Source organism: Medicago sativa, chromosome 7 (assembly GCF_051527215.1).
Source record: "Medicago sativa cultivar Bolivia chromosome 7, Bolivia_mono, whole genome shotgun sequence".
Taxonomy (NCBI): domain Eukaryota; kingdom Viridiplantae; phylum Streptophyta; class Magnoliopsida; order Fabales; family Fabaceae; genus Medicago; species Medicago sativa.
The window spans coordinates 59,400,734-59,423,246 of record NC_140755.1 but is presented as its reverse complement, the minus strand read 5'-3'; the positions used below and the strand labels follow the sequence as shown (position 1 = coordinate 59,423,246).

The 22,513-nt window shown below is 37.6% G+C and overlaps 1 protein-coding gene, 1 long non-coding RNA gene and 1 other non-coding gene across 4 annotated transcripts; all 3 read right to left on the bottom strand.

Annotated features, from left to right (window-relative positions):
• Positions 1 to 1,636: 1,636 nt before the first annotated feature.
• Positions 1,637 to 1,744, bottom strand: LOC146907239 (small nucleolar RNA R71). Its single transcript, XR_015020898.1, has one exon. It is a non-coding gene; the product is annotated as a small nucleolar RNA R71 (small nucleolar RNA).
• A 4,713-nt stretch (positions 1,745 to 6,457) lies between these two features.
• LOC146907237 (uncharacterized) lies at positions 6,458 to 22,287 on the bottom strand. The gene is made up of 3 exons (XM_085729058.1): positions 21,952 to 22,287; positions 14,720 to 16,776; positions 6,458 to 7,058 (listed from the first exon to the last, which is right to left on the bottom strand). The coding sequence occupies exons 1-3, from the start codon at positions 22,285 to 22,287 to the stop codon at positions 6,458 to 6,460; spliced, it is 2,994 nt and encodes a 997-aa protein (XP_085585184.1).
• LOC146907238 (uncharacterized) lies at positions 17,325 to 21,420 on the bottom strand. Of its 2 annotated transcripts, none has more exons than XR_015019590.1 (6): positions 21,076 to 21,420; positions 20,706 to 20,840; positions 19,919 to 20,058; positions 18,756 to 18,872; positions 18,034 to 18,578; positions 17,325 to 17,868 (listed from the first exon to the last, which is right to left on the bottom strand). It is a non-coding gene; the product is annotated as an uncharacterized LOC146907238 (long non-coding RNA). The 2 variants fall into 2 exon arrangements; XR_015019589.1 differs by having other exon boundaries at positions 19,919 to 19,999.
• Positions 22,288 to 22,513: the final 226 nt, after the last annotated feature.

Sequence of the window (22,513 nt, the reverse complement as noted above, 5' to 3'; positions counted from 1 at the left end):
TTGGAGCAAAAGAAAGAGGACTGGAGCAAATACAGTGCGAAAATACGAAGATACGGAACAAAAACATGTTCCCACCAAGTCAGAAGCTTGGCACGGCCAGTGCCAACATGTGGCACGGCCATGCCACCTCCAGAGGCCACTTTTGCTGCTTTTTCTTCAAGCCCAAGTTACCCTGTTGTAGCTTTACTGTTTTGCCCTTTTAGTTGCTTAGTTTCTAAGTCAATTGTAAAGCTATAAATAGAGTAGCTCTCCACCATAAACATTCACCTTTTACTTAGAATATTTCAGTATTATTATTTCAATAAAGCTCCTTTCTTTTATTTATTGTTTTCTCTCTTCTTCCCCCAAGTCTACGATGAACATGAGTGAGTAGACTTCTTTGTCTTGGGATTGTTGGGAGAGTCTAATGACATAATCCTAACGAACCAAGCTTTAACCTTAATTCTATGTAACCGTAATTTCTAATTTAGATTCACCGTTTTAACATGAATTAACAATTATCAAACTGTAGAAGCGAAAGTGGAGGGTTTGATAATTGTTAATCCATCATCCCAAACATCAATTCATAAAGCGAGAGCGGAGCTTTGATGTTGGAACAAGTGAATCTAGACAATAATTGCAAAGGCAGCGAAATAGTCTTTGCAATTATTGAGACACAAGTAGTTTCAATCCTTATAAGCATCTTCTAGTAATCAAGTCAGCGAAATAGGCTTGGTTACTAGAAGTAAACTCTCACCGGACTTTCATCGGAAAGGTGAGGGGCTAAAGGGAAACCGTTCTTAGGAAATTACGGTGTAAACCATAGAATTAGAAGTTAAAGTCTAGTCTAGTGAAAGATTTGTTATTATGACAAACCAATAATCCCAAGGCTCTTTTATATTATTGTTATTTACCTTCAGCAATCAAACCTCTTTTTATAAACTTTCTTCTCCTCTAATCATTCTTTTTAAAGTTAATTAAGTTGAACAACTCCCTAGCGGAACGATACTCTTCTTACTACTATTACTTCGATAGACCGTGCACTTGCGGTTTGGTTCTATCAAGTTTTTGGCGCCGTTGGCGGGGAGTTGTTGTAATTTGATTGACTTTTTAATAGTGATTAGACTGAAAAAAAAAATATTTTTCCTTATTTTATTTTATTTCATATAAAAAAAATCTTTTTCTAAAATTTTATTTTATTTTATATATATATATATATATATATATATATATATATATTCTTTCTTTTTCTATTTCTTCTTTTGCCTTTAACTTCATGGGAAGATAATAACAATATGACTAAGGAATGCACTCTCATAGAGTATGCAATCCCATCTTCAAATGAGTCATACGATGTTATTGTGTACCCAACGGTTGATGACAATTTTGAAATAGACCCTGCACTTATTGAGTTAGTGCAGCAAAATCAATTTTTCAGATCACCCACTGAGGATCTGAATTTTCATATTTCAACTTTTTTAAGACTCAGTGGAACCGTGAATGCAAACCAAGAGGTCGTAAGGCTGCACTACTTTCCTTTTTCCCTAGGGGGTAGAGTTAGTACTTGGTTTAATTCATTGGAAATTGGTTCTATCACTTCATGGCATCAAATGAAGCAAACTTTTCTTGCTCGATTCTTTCCATATTCTAAAACTGTTCACTTAAGAAAACAAATCATACAATTCACTCAAAAAGATGGAGAATCTCTTTACGATGCGTGGGAGAGTTTCAAATAAATGCTTAGACTTTGTCCCCATCATGGTTTAGAGAATTGGCTTATTATTCACACTTTTTATAATGGCCTTTTGTATACCACAAAAATTTATGTTGATGCAGCTGCAGGTGGAGCTTTGATGAATAAAACATACACAGGAGCATATGCTTTGATCGAGGACATGACACAAAATCACTTTCAGTGGACCTATGAAAGGGACATCACTAATGTTGCTCCTTCACCCTCTAAAAAAGAGGAAGGTATGTATGAAATTTCTACCCTTGATCATCTATCTGCTAAGGTGACGCACTTTTTCAAAAATTTGATAAATTAAGTGTAAGTGTTGTCACACCTACTCCTGTTTCACCACCATGTGAATTTTGTGGAATACTTGGCCATACTAGCGTTGAATGCAAACTAGGAAGTGTGGTTGAAAGTCCCGAGCAATTAAACTATGATAAATATGATCAAGGGATGAGGCCAAAACAATTTTTTTTTAACAAAACACGTCAAAATCCCTTTGGACAACAAACAACACCACCCGGTTATGCAAACAACCAAGGAGTCCCTCAAAAATCCAGCTTGGAAATTTTACTAGAAAAATGTGTTATGGAACAATCCAAGCAATTTCAAGAACTTAAAACTCAAATTGAATTTTTGAACGACTCTTGTGTCAAGCTTACATCTAAAGTGGACTCCATTTCTACTCACCAAAGTTTTCTAGAGACTCAAATATCTCAAGTAGCCCAGCAAGCGGCTACTTCCTCTCAAACCTCCGAAGTCCTTCTAGGCCATACCAAAACCAAACACCAAATTCATACACCATTAAACCCTAACCCAATTTCTTCACCAATCTTCATCATCAAACTCATAAAACCTTACTCAAACATCAACCCCAACCCTAAACCAATCCTTTCCACCACAAATCTTCCCAAACCATAACCTTAACCAAAACTCCAAAGTCAACCCAAGGTCAAAGGTCTAATGGCTTCAAGAAGAAGTGGCAAGGAACCAGCAACCTCTTCCGGAGGACCTCCACAAAAGAAAAGAGCACCGGTAAAGAACCATGGCACCGTCTTCAAAGATGACAACCAAAAGGCCAGGTACATGAGCATCACGATGAAGGACAAGGTGCAAACTTGCACCATGAGGGAGAGCACCATGACCATGAATTCGGAGAGCTAAATGACGATCAAAGATGGGCATGGATGCGACTCGAGGTCGAAAGGATAAGCACCGAGCAACAAAGGCAAGGTGTAGAACTTTTGGGGCTAAGAGATGATGTCCAAAGAGGCAACCGCATGTCGGAAGAAAACAATGAGATGCTCCGAAGGATGATGCATCACTTTCATCTCCAAGGTCCTCCCTATGGACCTCAATGAGAAAATGTGAGCTTTCCTCTTCCTCTCTTCCCTTCTCTCTTCTCTCTTTCTCCTACTCTCTCTATCCATCTCTTCTACTCCTTCTTCTTCTACTTCTCCTACTTCTTCTTCTCTTTTAATTTCTTTTTCTTTGAATCATTGAGGACAATGCTTCCCCTAAGAGTGTGTGTGTGTGTGTGTGTGTGTGGGGGGGGGGGGGGGGGGGGGGGGGGGGGCTAATAAAGTGTCTAGAGTCGTAGTGTTTCCAAACTCCCTTGAACTTTATTCTTTTGTTTTGTTTTTATAGTGAAAGGCATGACTAGTAGCTTGTTTTCAATGTAAAATTTGGCATAATTTTTTTTGTTTTGTCTCTTCTTTAAAGGTTGTTTCTTGTACATGAAAGTGGTTTCTTGTGTTTTTTGTGTTCTTGCTATACCCATATTTTGTTTTATTGTGAAAAACTCTCCAATGAGAAAAGCACCCGGTTGCAATCTTTGAGCAAGCGTATGAATAGGTATTTTAAGGAGCACGTTATATCTTTAGTGTTAACTTAGACCCTTTAAAGTCTTTAGAGTAAAAGTAGTATAAGTTTGTGTGGGAAATTAATCAATTATGCTTCAATGTTATATTCTTAATTGTTAAAAGTTAAATGGGGCGGGAGAATGGCACCAACATGTGGGGGAAAGGACAATCCCTAACTTCCTAATTGTGGTGGTGACTCCCTAATTTGAACTTAAAGAAAATAAATTCATCAATGCTAGGGGAAAAGGACAATTACATCCAAAAAGACTTCCTACGCGGAGATGAAATAAAAGAAAAATTTTGCAGCACTACTTAGGGTGATTTTGAATTTAGGGGGAAAGGACAATTACATCCAAAAAGACTTCCTATGAGGATAGATAACCCCTAAGCATTGTTTTATCTTGGTTTTCGGGTGTCAAACATTGATTACGTTTGAACCTTTTAACCGGTGATATCTTATTTTTTCTTGGGAAGGGAAAAAGTAAGCAAAACCCTTGAGAATCGAGGTCCGGGAGTTGTTTTCGCTACGGGAAGGTGTTAGGCACCCATAACGACTATAGTAACCTATAGGAACCGTCTTTACTTTCTACGCGCGCACTTTTTTTTAAATGCTATTTGAAAGTGATATTAAGCCTAAAGGTTTTCTAAATGAAGAATTGGAGGGAGAAGAATGTGTTTGAATTTTTATTTTAGTTGAATTGAAGGAATTTTGATTCCTTGCCTACGTATCCGTTTAAGGGATCAAATCCACCGTAGTTCTCTTCCAAAAATGTTTTTGTTTTTGTTGGTTGATTTTAAGTTTGAAAATTGGAATTTGAAGAATGGAGATTGAGAGGCCTTAAAGGCATGAGACTTTAAGAAGAAGAAAAAAAAAGTGAGGTTTGGTTAGTTATTTTGAATAGAAAAAGTCCAAGTATGATTAAAGTTCATTAAAATTTGATTAAGAAAATAAAAGAGAATACAATGGGATTTTGGATCCCAAGGTTTATTATGAAAATGATTTGAGTGAAGTTGTTCAAGTTTTTTGGAAAATTGATTTTTCTAAGTGTAAATCCTAAGCATTCATCTAAACATGCAATCCTAAACATACACCTAAACATGCATATTCTAAGCATACATCTAAAGTGAGGTGTGTGCATGTGTCGGTGCTTGTGTCGGTGTACATCATTAGAGTCCATTGTCCGTTACATCATTGGCCTAGATACATTCTATGGTCTTGCAAGAATTTAAAAGCATAGGAAAAATATTACAAAATTCCTAAGTTTTACATTCTAATTTTTGGTGAAACTTAAAGTGCAAGAAATAAGATGGAGGAGGAGATGAAGCATGGAATGCTTATGAATGAATGAAACATGAAATGAGATAGTTAGTGGCATAAGGAATAAAAGGAATTGAAAATAATAAGCAAAAGAAATGCTAAAACTTGTCAAAAGTTAATGAAAATTTTAACCTAAAAGTGGCAAAATATTCCTGAAACTTATCATAATATCAAGATAGGTGTATGACCTATAATCCTCACATCATGTCAACTTTTCTAAAAGGTTTTATTATACTTAACAATATGGGGATTTGAAGAACATACTCAAGTCAAGAGTTGTGACATGTCTTAGGCATATTTGGCACTTTATTCATACATTAAAGTAATTACATGACTTGTAAAACAAGAAATCCACTAATCAATTCACAAGACAGTAAAACAAACACAAACTCAGAGGCATATTCATCACAAAGTCACACATCAAGCACTCATGTCATATGTCAAAGTATTGTGGCCCAATCATAGCAAAATTTCACACAAATTCAACAAAAAAAACAAGATATTAATCAAAGAATCATCACACATATTTCCATCAATTTCAACATGTAAAACAATGTCACAAATTTATCAAAAAAAATATTGAAAACACATAGTATTTTTAGATATTTTTTTAAAAAAGATTTTTGAGTCAAAAGAGGTGTAAAAAGTAAGAACATCATACGAAATAGCAAGAAAACAAAGAAAGAAACAATCTGCGCAAGGATCCAAGCCCAGACCCAAGGGAAAACGGATCCTGGACTATCCAAACGTATCAGGGACGTTGGATTGATCCAGGATCCTAAAGACCTAGATCAGACGGTTGACAGCGCGTGGTACACAATAAGCAGGTTCAGGCACACAGAAAATTCAAATCAGGACCGTACAACTCATCATACAGCAGATCTATGGTGGAGATGTTGGTTCAAAGGTGAACCAGACTGGTTCAAACGAACCGGTCTGGTTCACACACCTATATATGTATCAAGGACCGGTCTAAATTCATTCTAACCCTAATTTTCTCTCTCTAGGGTTCTCGTCTTCTCTCATCCTCTCCGCCTCTCATTCTCTCGTTCTCTTACCTTCACATGCTTTCACTCTTTCTTTTTTCACAACAAACATGGATTCAAACCACAAATCGCAACTAATCCACAAATCAACGTAGATCGGACAAAACGTTTTGGATCTTGATACTCTTCGAAGAAAAGTCATTCGAAATGCTTCGATCTTGTTTTTTTTTGAAGGAAACCGTTTGAAACGTTTCGACCTAGGCATTTTTCGATGGAATCTGTTCGAAATGTTTCGATCTTGATGCTTTCTGAAGAAAGTCGTTTGAAACGCTTCGATCTGGATATTTTTTTTGAAGGAAACCGTTTGAAATGTTTCGATCTAGATATTTTTCGAAGAAAGATGTTCGAAACGTTTCAAACTTGATATTTTTTGAAGAAATCAATTCGAAACGTTTCAATCCACACTGATTCGAACGGATATGGTTCTAAACCTTTACGATCTACATTGATTCTAACGTGAAAGTGTTCGTAAACAAAAGAGTACGAGATTATGAGAGAGAAAGATGAGTTTGAAGGTTTACCTGCTGGAGTTTGGAGGTTCGAGCAAAAGAATGGTGAGAAGAGGATCTGACGTTTTCTTCTTGCCTCTGGTGAACTTCTTGACTCGAACTTCGAAAATAAATCGAAGCTCTCTTCGTCTTCTCACTCTTCGTACTCTCTGATTCTTTGATTTCTCTTCTTCTCTTCTCAAGCTCTCTGTGATCGCGTGATTCGTCGCCTCGGTGATGGATCCACGCTCGAATTGCAGGGATTTAGGGTTCGATGATGATGATTTTCGTAAGAAAACACTGAGAACCGCTTCGAATTCTCTGAATTTGTTGAATATTGCTGCAATTGTTTGTGAATTTTGTTGATTCTGGGAATTAGGGTTCAACGAAGAAGATGAAGGTTCATCTTTGTTCTTGAAGGATTTTGTTGTTTGATTCTGTTGGAGGAGAGAGAAAATGTGTAACTTGTTTATGGTGATGTGGCTCGTAATGATTGATTCTGACCCTGCATTGATGAACTGGCTCCTTTTATAGGCTGCCATGTGGCCTTGGTGGCCAATGGCTTGTTGACATGTGTCCCTGGACTTGCTCTGATTCGAAACTGGACCAATTTTGGACTCAAGGGCCTTTCTGCAAAATTAAGAACTAAAAGGACCAATCTGCAATTTAGGGAATTTAGAGGACTGGACTGCAATTGACCCAAAAAAGGACTTAAAACAAAAATTGACTTAAAGGACTTAAAGGACTAAAAAATAAAAACCTTAAAAGAATTAAAATGACATAAAAGGACCAAAGTGCAATTTCTAAAAGTTTAGGAACTAAAATGAAAATAACAATAAAATTGGAATAAAATTGGTAAATTGGAAAAAACGTAAAGTGAAACGATTAAAATTGGCAAAACGGACTAAAATGAACCAATTACTTAAATGAGGTACTTCAAAGTAACCTCTCTCTGTCGAAATTTCATGTGAAATGACCAAAATGCCCTTGGGGACTAAAACGATTAAAAATGACTCAGATGCAACTTTAAAATGATTTTTTTAACAAGGAATTAAAGTAAGAGTTTATTTAAACCAATTTGAAAGACTTAGAGACAATTTTTAGAATTTAAACAGATTTTTAACACATGAAAAGACTAAAATGCCCCTAGGGGCTAAACTGACTCAAAATGACTTCAAATGCAATCTTTGAAATGGATTTTGACATAGAATTGAAATGAAGACTTATTCAAACTATTTGAAGGGACTCAAACAATTTTTAAAAGATTGAAAGAAATTTTAACATAGGAAATGACTAAAATGCCCTTTTATGTGAATTTTGCAAGTAATATTGAAATAAAATGCAGAGAAAGATGTAATTGATCAGAGACATATCAAATGACTTGAAATGCAAGAAAAGAAGAATTGAGTTAGTATTTTTAGGTCCAAAATTAGGGTACAACAGCTGCCCCTATTTAAGTTTCTTTGTCCGGAGAGTCAAGAGATGAAGTCTTTGATTTGACGGGACGAAGATACTTAAATATTAACATTTGCACTGTTTTTGGACATAAAAATACGTTCTTAGATTTTCAAAATCATGAATGTCATGCAATAATTTGATTATGAATGCAAGACGAACGACTGGAGTCTATAGAGCATGTCATGTCACTGGGAATTCCGATGGACACTGACAGGGTAGACAAACCAGGGGATAGAAAATAGGGTACAAGCTGTTCTTTGGATCGAACTAGCCACTTGACCAAGAAATACAAAACAAGAGATAGGTGCAAGCTGTTCTTGGGATCGAACTTGGCACTTGATCGGAAACATAAACATATAGGCAAATACAAGTTGTTCTTTGGATCGAACTTGACACTTGATTGAAGATACAAACAGATAGACAGGTACAAACTGTTCTTTGGATCGAACTGGCTGTTTGGCTGGAGATATAGACAAAAGGGTAGATACAAACTGTTCTTTGGATCGAACTTGCCGCTGGATCATCACCACATCATGTAAGTGGGTGTAAACTGTTCTTTGGATCGAACTTGTCGTTTGACTGATAACAAAGCATAAGCTGGGCACAAACTGTTCTTTGGATCGAACTTGTTATTTGTCTGGAAGTATAGGTATATAAGCAGGTATAAGCTGTTCTTTGGATCGAACTAGCCACTTGACCGGTAACAAGATACAAATTGGAAGCTTGATTTGGAAAGATACAAATTGAGAGTAAGTTGATATTGATTTGACTTGAAGATAGACATGACCATTTTTGTTGGCCCAAAAGCAAATTGAGAGAGGATTAACATTGACACAGACATTGAATTGAAAGTTTGAGGTTGAAAGAGAGATTGAAAGTTGAGATTGATCATAGACATAGACATTGAACTGAGAGTTGAAATTGAATTGAATTGGAGATTGAAATTGAGTTGAATTTTAGATTGACATTGAATTGAATTGGAAATTGAAATTGAATTGAGTTAAATTGACATTGAAATTGGATTGAAGGTTGAAATTGAACTGAATTTAACAGTTGAAATTGAAATTGTGATTGGATTGAAATTGGAGTTTGAGTTGAGTTGGAAATTGAAATTGAGTTGAATTGGAAATTGAATGTTGAGTCAAATTGAAAGTGGAGATTGAACTGAATTGAAAGTGGAAACTGAGTTGGATTGAAAGTTGAAATTGGAAATGCAGCATGTATGTATGGTATAATAAGATTATTGAATGTATGAGCATATAAAATGCATGATTATGCATGTATGAATGCTTGAAATGCATGACTGGTTTGCAATTTGACAAGAAAGTTCCACGGAGATGGACAAAACATTGGAAGATTGGGCACGTAGTGGCTCGTGCTGCAATATATTCACATAGAAATCCTCTTTGGAGAGATCGTCGTTGAGAGACGTATCAAAACCATGGCTCATGGCAATAAAACTTGTGGAGGAGGGACCCTTGGAAGATTCTTGGATACAGGTTGCCGTTGCTAGGCGTGTCAGTGCTGGGTAAACATTGGATACTTGCATCTGTGGTCAATGCTTTTCAATATTTCATTCTTTCATTCTTTCATTTCTCAATCCCATTTTTGCCTGAACCGCCCTTTCGGGTTTTCGATTCACCGGGGAATAAAATTCTTTTCACTGCCCCATTTTTGCCTGAATTGCCTTCATAGGTTGTCAATCAGCGGGGTGCTCATTTTTTGCCTAAGCCGCCCTTCCGGGTTTTCAACTTAGCGAGCTTTTTATTTGCATTTTTCAATTTTTTCATTTTCATTCTGTTTTTTCATTCTTGCCATTGACCACAGATCATCCTGGGGAGTAACCTGCTTGTAACATGTATTGAAATAGACATTGACACTCATTTATTCATGCATGTTTCATTGAAATGTACCCTATTGCTCAGGTTTGCTTTCAAAATAGACAGGAAAAGAGTTTTCGATTTTCAAAAATGTTTGTTTCATACACTGACATTATCAAATAGAAAGAAAATATTTTGTATATAGTTTTGAAAGTAGCAAGAAAAATAGAGTTTCAAACAATAGCACAGGCTCAAATTGATGTAGAGGGGTGAGAGTCAGCCAAAGGCATAACTTCACGGATTTACAAAGCTTGGAAAATGGTAATTTTATTGGTTGGTGATACATTGAGCACGACGACCACTATATTTCATAGAAATTTTGAATTCACAAGTACAGAAGCTTCTGATGAAGACGATCATTGACAGTTGCGGATGCCCCAAGGGGTGATGGTGATTTGCCAGATATAGTTACCTGTCTTTTATCAACCTCATTCTTGCATGAACCGCCCTTTCGGGTTTTCGGCTCATCGAGGCGCTCATTCTTGCCTGAGTTGCATACAATCTCAGCGAGCTTTTTCATATTCATTTTTTTTGTCCCTAACTTTTGCCTGGATCGCCCTTTCGGGTTTTCGATCCACCGGGAAGCGCATTTTTGCCTAGGCCGCCCTTTCGGGTTTTCGACCTACCACGCTGTTCTTTTCTTTTTAGACAAAGTATTTCTTGACTATATCGGCATTAACAGGATTTGGGAGTTCAACACCATCCATGCGTGTAAGAATCAAAGCACCACCAGAGAAAGCCTTCTTGACAACATAAGGACCTTCATAGTTAGGTGTCCACTTGCCCCTTGGGTCGGGTTGTTGACTTTGCTTCCATGATCACTCGAAGAGATGGAATCTCCACTTCCAGAGGGAGAACTGCTTCCATACCATATACCAGAGAGAAAGGGGTTGCCCCGGTTGAACTGCGCATCGTAGTACGGTAACCATGCAAGGCAAAAGGTAGCATCTCATGCCAGTCTTTGTAAGTTATGACCATCTTCTGAACAATCTTCTTGATGTTCTTGTTAGCGGCTTCAACTGCACCATTCATCTGAGGTCTATAAGGAGAAGAGTTGTGATGTTCAATCTAGAATTCTTCACATAAAGCTTGCATCATGCTATTGTTCAGATTGGAACCGTTGTCAGTGATGATTTTGTTGGGAACCCCATATCGACAGATGATGTTATTCTTGATAAAATTGACAACCACTTGCTTGGTCACATTTGCATAGGAGGCAGCTTCAACCCACTTGGTGAAATAGTCAATTGCCACTAGAATGAAACGATGTCCATTGGAAGCCTTCGGTTCAATTCTTCCGATCATGTCAATGCCCCACATAGAGAAAGGCCATGGGGAAGTCATAACATTGAGAGCATGTGGAGGCACATGAATCTTGTCAGCATAAATTTGACACTTGTGACATCTCTTAGCATGTTTGTGGCAGTCACGCTCCATAGTTATCCAGTAATAACCGGCTCTTAACAGCTTTCTTGACATGGTGTGGCCCGAAGCATGGGTCCCAAAAGTTCCATCATGTACATCATGCATCAATTTCTCAGCTTCTTGTTTGTCAACACATCTCAACAAGACCATGTCATAGTTCCTCTTGTATAGGATTTCTCTGTCCAGAAGGAATTTACTAGCCCATCGTCTCAAAGTCTTTTTATCCCTGTTGGAATCACCAGGTGGATATTCATGATTCTGCAAGAATTGTTTGATGTTGTAATACCAAGGCTTTTTATCATTCACATCTTTGTCAGCCTGATCTGGCATATTTTCAATGGTAAACACATGAGCGGGTCTATCAAGACGCTGCACCTTGATCACGGGCACATCATTCCAGTGATTGACACGGAACATAGAAGACAAAGTAGCAAGAGCGTCGGCCATCTGGTTTTCGTCCCGAGGGATGTGGTGCAGCTCAACCTTTGTAAAGTATGTCAACAGACGTCTTGCATAGTCACGGTAAGGGATCAGCTTCTCATGATGAGTCTCCCATTCACCCTTTATCTGATTAATAACAAGTGCGGAATCACCATAGATGTCAAGGTGCTTAATTCTCAGATCAATGGCTTCTTCAATGCCCAAGATGCATGCTTCATATTCAGCTATGTTGTTTGTGCATTCAAAGGTTATTCGTGCAGTGAAAGGAATGTGGTGCCCCTGTGGAGTTACAATGATGGCCCCAATTCCTTTACCATAAGCATTAACAGCACCATCAAACACCAATCCCCACTTGCTATTGGGATCCAGCCCTTCATTGATCAGTGGTTCTTCACAGTCTTTCGCTTTCAAATACATAATCTCTTCATCAGGTAAATCAAACTTAATCGTCTGGTAATCATCAAGAGGCTGACAAGCAAGATGCTCAGCAAGGATACTTCCTTTGATTGCTTTCTGAGCTTTGTACACAATATCATATTCAGACAACAACATTTGCCAACGTGCAATCTTTCCAGTAACAGCAGGCTTCTCAATGATGTACTTGATTGGATCCATTCGGGATATCAACCAAGTTGTATGATTCACCATATGATGACGCAGGCGTTTGGCAGTCCAGGCTAAAGCACAACAAGTCTTTTCAAGCACCGTATACCGAGTCTCACAGTCGGTGAACTTCTTGCTCAGATAGTAGATAGCATGCTCTTTCTTACCAGTCTCATCTTGTTGACCGAGAACACAACCCACTGAATCATCTAACACTGACAGATACATAATCAAAGGCCTTCCTTCCACTGGCGGGACAAGGATAGGTGGTTCCAACAGGTATTCTTTAATGCTATCAAAGGCTTCCTGACATTCGTCATTCCATATAACAGGATGATTCTTTCTGAGCAACTTGAAAATTGGGCCACAAGTAGTAGTCATGTGAGATATAAATCTTGAAATATAATTCAGACGTCCGAGGAAACCTCTGACTTGCTTTTCAGTTTGAGGGGCCGGCATCTCTCTGATGGCTCGGACTTTGTCAGGATCAACTTCAATGCCCCTTTGACTGACAATGAAGCCTAGCAACTTTCCAGATCTTACACCAAATGTGCACTTATTAGGATTCAACCGCAGCTTGTACTTTCTTAATCTTTCAAACATCTTTTTCAAATACACAACATGCTGCTCTTCATCACTTGATTTCACAATCATATACTTCAATCTCTTTGTGAATCATATCATGAAACAGAGTTGTCATACCTCTTTGATAGGTAGCACCAGCATTTATCAAGCCAAATGGCATCACTTTATAACAGAACGTTCCCCATGGAGTGATGAAGGACGTCTTTTCTCTATCTTCAGGTGACATCCGTATCTGGTTATAGCCAGAGAAACCATCCATAAAGGAGAACACTTTGGATTGAGCAGTACTGTCAACAAGCACATCAATATGAGGCAATGGGAAGTTGCCTTTGGGACTGGCTTTATTCAAATCTCTGTAATCAACACACATTCGAACTTTCCCATCTTTCTTTGGTACTGGTACAATGTTGGCAATCCACTCAGGATATTCAGCTGTCATGAGGAAACCCGCATCAATCTGCTTCTGCAGCTCAGCCTTGATCTTAAGAGCCATGTCTGGACGAGACCTTCTCAATTTCTGTTTGACAGGAGGACATTCAGGCTTTGTCGGTATCCGATGTTCCACAATCTTGGGATCTAGACCCGGCATATCTTCATAGGACCATGCAAAGACATCTGGATAATCATGGAGAAGCTGAGTAATCTTCTTTTTCACTTCTGGCTCAAGTGCCGCACCAATCTTGATCCCTCGCTTGTTCTCTTCAGTACCCAGGTTGATAAGCTCAATCTCTTCCTGGTGAGGCTGAATGGCTCTTCTTTCTTGTTCAAGCAGTCGAGTGATCTCATACGGTATCTCTTCATCATCTTCCTCATCTTCAGCTTCATATACAGGGAATTCAAAATTTGGAGGAACCATAGGGTCACTGTGTTCAACGAGTTTATTGTGGTTCAATCTGCATAATATGATTGGGATGATTTTTAGAAAAAAATTTTCATGCAGATTTTTGAAATTAATAAGAAAATACAGATGTTTTATTTTTTTCTGGCATTACCATTATTTCCAAGGAAAAAGGCACTAAAAAGTAAAAAACAAAGAGTCGTGAGAAAGACGACAACTTTTATTGATAACGGCAATTCCGAAACAAACATGCCCTTACAAGGATATCACTTTCGCCTTGGGCAGAGCGAAAGGATTGTTATTTTGAAAACAAAGAAAACATGAGCAACAAGACACATTACATGGAAGCATGCATGACTAAAGGAACATCAATGGCCTCCCAATTTCTCACAGTGCCTCCTGGTACAACAAATGTAGGCACATAACTACTTTCAGCAGCATCTTCAGCAATAGCATTGATAAACCCAGCACTGTAGAAAGTTCCTGTTGAAACGTCAGAGGTTGGGGAGAATCCAAGGCCCTCTTTACGCTTGTTCTCCAAAATCTGAATCACTTTGCCCCAGCCGGCAGCTTGCCCTTCTTGAACAGCTTTCTGGGCGTCTTTCAATGAAGCCATACTAGCACAAGATCTTCGGAGTTCTGCCCCTTCAACAGTCAAGCCTTGAAATGACGTCCCTTCAGCGGACCCTGCTTCAACACAAGAGAAATATGACACTTGGCTAACCAGATACGCTTCTTCACCATGTACAGTGACAAGCTTACCGTTCCTCATGAACTTGAGCTTTTGATGCAAAGTAGAAGTGACTGCCCCAACATCGTGAATCCACGGTCTTTCGAGGAGACAACTGTAAGAAGCATTGATGTCCATGACCTGGAAAGTGATCTGGAATGTCTCAGGACCAATGGTAATTGGCAAGTCCACTTCCCCAAGAACATCCTTGCGAGATCCGTCGAAAGCTTTAACCAAATAGCTGCTTCCCCTCAGAGAAATTCCATGATGACTCAACTGTCTCAGTGTAGATTCAGGCATTACATTTAAGGATGATCCAGTGTCCACCAACACATTGGATATCATGTCAGACTTGCAGTGCACTGAGATATGCAGGGCCAAGTTGTGGTGTTTCCCTGCTTCGGGGAGCTCATCATCACCAAACCCCAAGTTATTGCAAGCAGTAATGTTACCCACTATTCCATCGAACTGATCCACAGAGACCTCATGATCAACATAGGCCTGTTCCAGTACTTTCATCAACACTTTCCTGTGAGCCTCTGAGCTCAGGAGCAAAGACAAGATGGAGATTTTTGATGGAGTTTGCAGCAGCTGGTCAACAATCTTATAGTCACTCTTTTTAATAAGCCTCAGAATTTCGTCCAGATTAGACTCTTCAATAGATTGGTCTGATGGGCCGGGGTTCTTGTCAACAGGAGGAGCAACTGGTGGAATTATTGTGGCAACAGGTGTAACCACCTTCTTTTGGAACAAAGGTGGACGGACTTTTCCGCTTCTCAGAGCTGTAATTTCTCCTGCAATATTATCAACCGTAGCTGGGGATACCAGAGGCACTTCCACTCCATTCTCAATCATGGTTGCATTGTACTTGTAAGGGATTGCCTTTGTAGAGGCGTAAGATACTGGACCAGGTAACCTGATCACCAAGGGCTCAACATTTCTTGTCTTATATGCACTTTCAGCAGGAGAATCATGAAACACTGGCACAATCACACAAACATCATTGGCAATCAAGTGCTTGTCATCCATCAGGCTCTGGATATCATCTTGCACCACACAACAACCCATAGAATTTTGAAGACATTCTGAACAAGAAGCATGGTCGTGACTGAACAAAGAAGCTTGGCAAAGTTTGACATGTAGTGGCACCAAAGGAGTAACAACATTACGGACATCCAACATGGGATCCTCTTGAGAAATGGGAACTCTTTCGAAAGCCTCGTTCATGTTAACAGCAGCATGGTTTGGAAGTGGATTGTCAAGAACATGAGGAACACTATTTTCAAAAGTCAACCGACCTTTTTCTACCAGGTCTTTCACAACATATTTCAGAGCATAGCAACCTTCAACATCGTGGCCTTGAGCGCCCTGATGGAATTCACATGTGAGATCATGTCGGTACCTAGGAGGCAAAAGATTAGGCGGAGGCTTGCCTGGTCTAGTGACACAGTGTCCCTTAGCAAGTAGAGTTGGGAGCAGTTCAGCATACCGCATAGGTATTGGTGGAAAATAAGTCTTGGGCCGAGGACCCTGTTGTTGCTGCTGTTGTTGTTGAGCAGGAGGTTGTTGTTGTACTTGCTGAGCAATGGCATTAACGGGCACTGGTAGTTGACCCGGTGGCAGAGGATATTGCTGATAGAATGGCGGGAAGAAAGGATGTTGAGAGTACTGCATGTATTGGTAGGGCAAAGGTAATTGAGTAGCAACTGTAGATGGGTTACCAGATACCATCCCTACTTCGGATTCTTTCCTCTTATGGTGGCCATTACCGTACTTCTTTGGTGCGCTGGCTGAAGACTCACCCTTTTTGAGAACAATGATCCCCTCTCGGACAGCCTCTTCTAGGCGAGTCCCCATGGTAACCATGTCAGAGAAATTGTTTGGAGCAGAGACTATCATTCTTTCCTTATATTCCTTCTTCAGAGTTTTCAAGAATGTCTGTGTTAATTCTTCCTCATCGAGTCGAGGAGAAACACGGGCAGCTGCCCCTCTCCATCTCTGAGCATATTCACGGAAGGTTTCATCCGACTTCTGAGACAGGGACTTAAGAGAGTCCCTATTTGGCCTCAAGCGGGTATTGAACTCATAATGACTTTCAAAAGCAGCAGCAAGTTCCTCAAAAGTATGGATATTGTCTTTGCTCAAACCAGTGTACCAATCTGCCGCATCTTCTGCTAGGCTGTCCTGGAAGCAGTGTATTATCAGTGCATCGTTATCTGCATAATTGGCCATCTTCCGGACGTACCGAATGACATGGCTATGTGGACAGGAAGATCCATTGTATTTGTCAAAATATGGCACCTTGAACTTCTTAGGAACCTTAAATCGGGATACCAAGCATAGATCACGAGCCTTAGCAGAGACATTGTTCCCACGGCTAGCTTTGACCTCACGGAGTTCTCCAGCTAACTCTCTTAACTGTCTCCTCATAGCTTCCATTACGGGGTCTTGTCCACGCGGAGTATCGACATCACACTAGTGCAAATCAGGGATACAAAACCTATTTTATAGAGATTTAAGACCTGTTTTTTACCGGGGTTATAGCTGCGGGTGTTGTAAGTTTGAGATACAACACCTGTTTTTTGTTGGGTATAAAAACTACATATTATACCTATTTTTTCTTATAAACTGGTGTGATATGTGTATTTGTAACCCCATTTTTACAGTAAAACAGGTGTAAAACTTCATATGTAACACCTGTTTAAATCAAAAAACCGGTGTGATAAAGCTAGTAGCAAATTAAAAAAAATTAACCTGCAGGCTGTCACCTGCAAGTTTTTTTTTTTTTTTTTTTGAAAGAGACACCTACAGGTTATTGAATTCCACAGTGCAATTTGTTTTTTTTTTTTTGCGGTGATTATCATCTAATATTACTTCATAAACCAACATAAATACATCGCTAATTATACTACAATGGTGCCTTGCGATGAATGCATACATTTTTTTTTTCAAAAGCAAAGGTAATGAATTAATAACTCCCCATTAAGCACAAGATGTACAAGGAAGAAAAAAGAAAATACAACTCAATTCTAACCCTCATATACAAACTTGATACAACAAAGAATCTATCAAATGACTATAACAAATAGAAACAATAGAATGATCACTAACCCTGTCCAATCAAACACACCAATTAACTCTTATTCAGCACCCTATGAGGCTATAGCAAACAACAACATAAATGTGTGGATCAATCCTAACAAAACTAAAACCACCACACCTCAGATAACAAATCTCTCAGTGCTGCTTTCTTCATATAAGAAAAGGGAACATGAGTGGAATGGGTCTGAAAGCTGGTGATCGTCATAGGTCGACTTGCCCATCCAACAACGTTTATTGTTTTTCCAATCCGAACATGCACTAATAGAGGATTCAACTTCTCATCCAAAGTCAACAACATCCTTGGCTGTTACAAGAGTTTAATTAAGACTAGCTTCAAATGGGGAATGGGAGATAGAGGAATTTGATGCTTAAACAAACCTGCATGGCCAACACGAGGAGGTATTTTGCCTTTAATATTTTAACTAGCTATTGATTAGCATCCCAAACCAGTTCTAAAAGCTTTACTACAACTATCAGCATTGGTTATTGGTATTATTGCCCAACAATTAAAGCACAATTTATCATTATATATTGCAAGCTTACCTTGGATATCTTCAACAATAGCAATCCTTCAATATCAGAAGCCAATAGTACAAATTTCCTAAACATGAATGGAATTAAAAAAAGATGATGCAAGATCTGAAGTAAATTAGAAATAGAAATGTGAATATTAAAAAGGAGACTTTCGATCATATACAAAAGGAATTTTTGGCAAAAGAGATTCTAGTGCAACCTAATTAGTAATGTCAAATTTTGATACAAATGAAAATAAATAAAGTTGGGTACAACAATTACAAGGATATATAAGACCATTGATCCCTTAAGTACTTCACTATAGATATGAAAAACGTTGATTTCTGCCCCTTTGTACATTATACCAATAGGGAAGTATCAATTGCATTACTAAAACCTTTACTAAAATCAATGCATGCTTCTGCAAGATTACTTCCATTTAGCTATTGCACATATGAAAATATGAGTGTCTGTTATGTACAAAGGCAATAAGCTTACGTGGTAAAACATAACCAACCTGATTATGAACAACAATGAAAACCTTTGATAGCAATATGACTCCAAAACCACCCATCCTAAGAGATAGAGATGCATCTTTTTTAGGTAAACTTGAAAGCTATGAATTAAAAAAAAGAAGGGAAACTGAAAAAAAAAAACAAATTATTTACTAATGCAAAGGGAAAATCTAGGATTGAAGATGTTTCGAATAGAAGGACATAACGAAGAGAAGGATTCGAGTCACTTATAATAACCTTAGGTTGTGAACAGAGAAGGAATTCACCACACACAGAGAATGAGTGGTGAGCAGAGGCTTGAACGAAGGAGAAGTGGCGAACGAAAAGAGGTCATGAACAAGAAGTAAACTCTACCTGCACCATTCAAACAAGATTAATCAATCCTAATAAACAAACCAAAGGCTTTAATCAACTACAAACAAATACTATGGTAATACAAAAAAGTAAAATAAAGTAATCCATCCATTAAAGTCTTTGCCACAACCAAAGAATCAACATTTAATTCTGCCAAAATGAACCCCAATTTTCTTCCATTCCGAAGACTTCAATTTGCGGGATATATTGCTATGGATTGTGAGTTTGTCCATTAGTTTTGACTCGTGATGCTATTTGTATTCTGGTCTAGTTTGATTTGGAGCTATGAACCCATCTTAGTTTAATCTATGCTGGTTATATAATATTAAATTTTGTTACTATGTTAGCAACCTTTCTTCTGCTACAAGAAAGAATTCCCAAAACAGGGCAGATTTGAATAAACAGAGAAAAGTTCCAACTAGAATAAAGATTGCAAATGAATGAAGGGTTTCTTATTGATGAAGTGGGATTGAAACAGAAGATATACAACGAGATGATAAGCCTGCAGACAAGGCTACCCCGAAGGAGCATTCTCCTTTCACACTAGAGCATTCTCTATTCACTAAACTTAATTGTTCAAAAAACTATTTTTCCTTTCTACCTTTGAGGGCTATGTAAAGACTTTCTTTGAATAACCAAACTAAAAACTCTTAACAACCACCTAACAAAATTATCAACTTACTAAACTAACTTCTACTAACTAACTCCTTATTACGCTAATTATCCAATATTCCATATCCTACCATATTGCCATTTGTTTTATTATTAAGGTAGAATGTTCAATATGTATTGTATACATAGTATCAAGTTGTATTTGGATCTTATGCTATATGTTTTAAACATTATTTCTGTATTAAGTCAACTTAAATTTGTAAGAGTTGGAAACTAAAACCTATACATAAAAATATGTAGTTCAATAAGATTTTATTCTATCCGAGCACCTAATCACCAGTAGGTTAATTTTGTGATGATCAACAATGGTCAAATTACGAAAATTTTCAATTTTAACCTGAAGAAAATGCAGAACAAATCCAACCAGAAGTTACCTGAAGGCGCCTAAACATTGCCGCTGAATTGCTCCTTGTCCCATCAATCAAAATAAAATGCTGAGTTGTATCTAGTTTTAACTGCTTTATAATTAAGACAAATAGATTACTTGGAAGCACCAAATGGAAGACAGCGAAATCTATATAAAAAATGTCAAAAGAAGCAAATAACAAATGAATTTTGGTTCACAAGAGATAAACAAAGATATATGTATGTGTGTGTGGTGTAAATGTATACACACATACATGAATTGATTGCTGCAGGCAAAACAAAAAAGCAGCTAGCATATACCAGTAGTGCAATTTTATTTCTTCTCATTTGCATAAATTAATTTTATATACTTCATAGGTCAAACAACAGTAAGCAATTTAACATTAAATACATGAAAATGGAAAGTAATTGATCAGGCTCAATTAATGTAAATTGGTTCAAGGTACATATTGGTAGGAATCCAAGGATTAAATTGAAAAGAATGAACTATTTTATTGAAAGATCGAAAATAAGAGATATATCTCTCCTCCAAGGGTTTCTCCTTGTATTCTATTCAAATTATGTCCTCTATCTTATTCACTGAACTTTACAAATATTCAATTATGTCCTCTATCCTTGTATTCTCTTATTGTATATCCTAACAACCTCCTGCTCGTCCTATATCTTAACAATACACCCCTCCTCAAAACAACCTTCTCCTCAAGGTTGAAATCTAATGGTTGTTGAAAGAAAAATATTAAATTAATTTTATATCAATAATTAGAAATACAGTAATCAATATAATGATACATATACCTTTTCTGATGATACTTCATTATTTGCAACTGGTTCCTGCCCAAATGCATTTTTAACTGGTTCCAAAACGGCATTCTTGTTGGGATAAAGGCACCATACATTACTTCTTCCTGAATTGAGGTAAAAACCCAAAGCCTAAAAAAGTCCCAACACCATACAAAATAATACACTCAATCAAAACAGCACCTAACAAAAAATAACTACCATTAGAAATAAAAAAAAAAAAAAAGATTCACAAACACATAAACAAAGAGTAACAAAACATTAGAAATAAAAAAAAATTCACAAACACATAAACAAAGAGTAACAAAACACAACAATATGGTTAATTAATCAAAGTATCAGGGATGGGAAAGGAAGTGAAGAATACCTTCACTCTGATGAATGAATTCCATTGAGGAACTTAATCCCTTATAGGCGGGAGAATTCGATTGCTAAACTGGAAAGTGATTGTGAAACTGGATTGCAACAGAGTTTGATCGAAGGGTTTGATTGAGGAAAGAGAAAGGGGCAATTCGATTGAGGAATATGAGAGTTTGATTGAAGGGTTTGACGAGGAATGGGAAAGTGAATCAGAACGATTGGGAGAGAGGCAAAATAGGAAGAGTGGAAACATACTGATCGATATACTAAAGAAATTATTTATATATATCAGGTTGAGAGTGAAAGAGTTTTTGTTTTTTTCTTTTTTGTTTTTTTTTTTTTTGACAAGAGAGTGAAAGAGTTTTTAGTGGAAAAAATATAACATACCTTTTTTTTTCTTCTTAAAATCAGGTTTGGAATGATCTGAGGGAGGTTAAATAGCTGAGTTAGTTTGAACAAAGGAATAAAGACTTGGAGGTCAATGGTTCAAGTCTTGCCAAGGAAAAACAAAACTAATAAATATATTATTAAAATTTAATAAATAAATAAAAAGATTCAAAATGATTTAATAAATAAATAAAAAGATTCAAAATGATATTTACAAGTTTGCCATTATTTTTTATTTCAAACCTTTTTTCTTAAAATCAGGTATAGAATAATATTTACAAGCTTGCCACCTTGTTTTTATTTCATATTTGACACCAATTTAATTTTAATATCAGGTTTAAAAATTTACTCACTAAATTAAATTTTTTAATATATTTACAAAATTGCCACCTTAATTATATTTCACACCTTTTTTTTTTTAACAAAATAGGTATAATATAAATAATTCTTATGTCAATTTTGCACTAGTGTCAATCACCTGTTGCACAGTGTGTACAATAGGGTCGGTAACAACAGTAGTCACTTGAGGCATAGAGGTGGATACGGGAATCTGTCCTTGACCAGCAAAACCAGAGACACCAGTAGCAGTATTAGGAGAATAGAAAGCTGAGAGCCCATAAGGGCGTCCATTGGGCATAACAAACCGAGCGTCAGACATCACAGTAGACAGTGGGATAGATGGAATTACTTCAGTGGAAGCTGGGATAGATGTGGCTGGTTGTTCTTGTGCAGCCATCATGGTGGACATAGCGTCATGAGCCTTAGCCAAGTCTTCTTTCATAGCAGCCAATTCGACGCGGAGCTGAGCATTTTCTTCTTCAAAGTTAGCCATGATTCTTCTCTTGTGAAATCTTGTTTGATGAATTCTATCTGGTTGGTAAACCTTGCGAACACGAGCCACTTTTCAGACTGCGGCGGACAAAACCAGGAGGCAAATGAGCACGAGAGAAGTCTTTTGTGACCAATGAATGCATATGATGCATGAAACGTGTAAATGCATATGCAAAAAGACTCTTTTTTGTGTTATCGAAGGGTTTCAGACAAATTAGAAGTTTGTA

Bases quoted from the DNA above. Each gene is read 5' to 3' on its own strand.
- LOC146907237 (XM_085729058.1), bottom strand. From the start codon at position 22,287: ATGGCTAACTTTGAAGAAGAAAATGCTCAGCTCCGCGTCGAATTGGCT. The intron at 16,777-21,951 runs GTACACACTGTG...GAACTCCGTGAG, and splicing joins CTGTTGTTACCGACCCTATT to GTCAAAGCTAGCCGTGGGAA. The intron at 7,059-14,719 runs GTTGGTGGACAC...TTAATTTTGCAG, and splicing joins TCTGACATGATATCCAATGT to AAAGGCCCTTGAGTCCAAAA.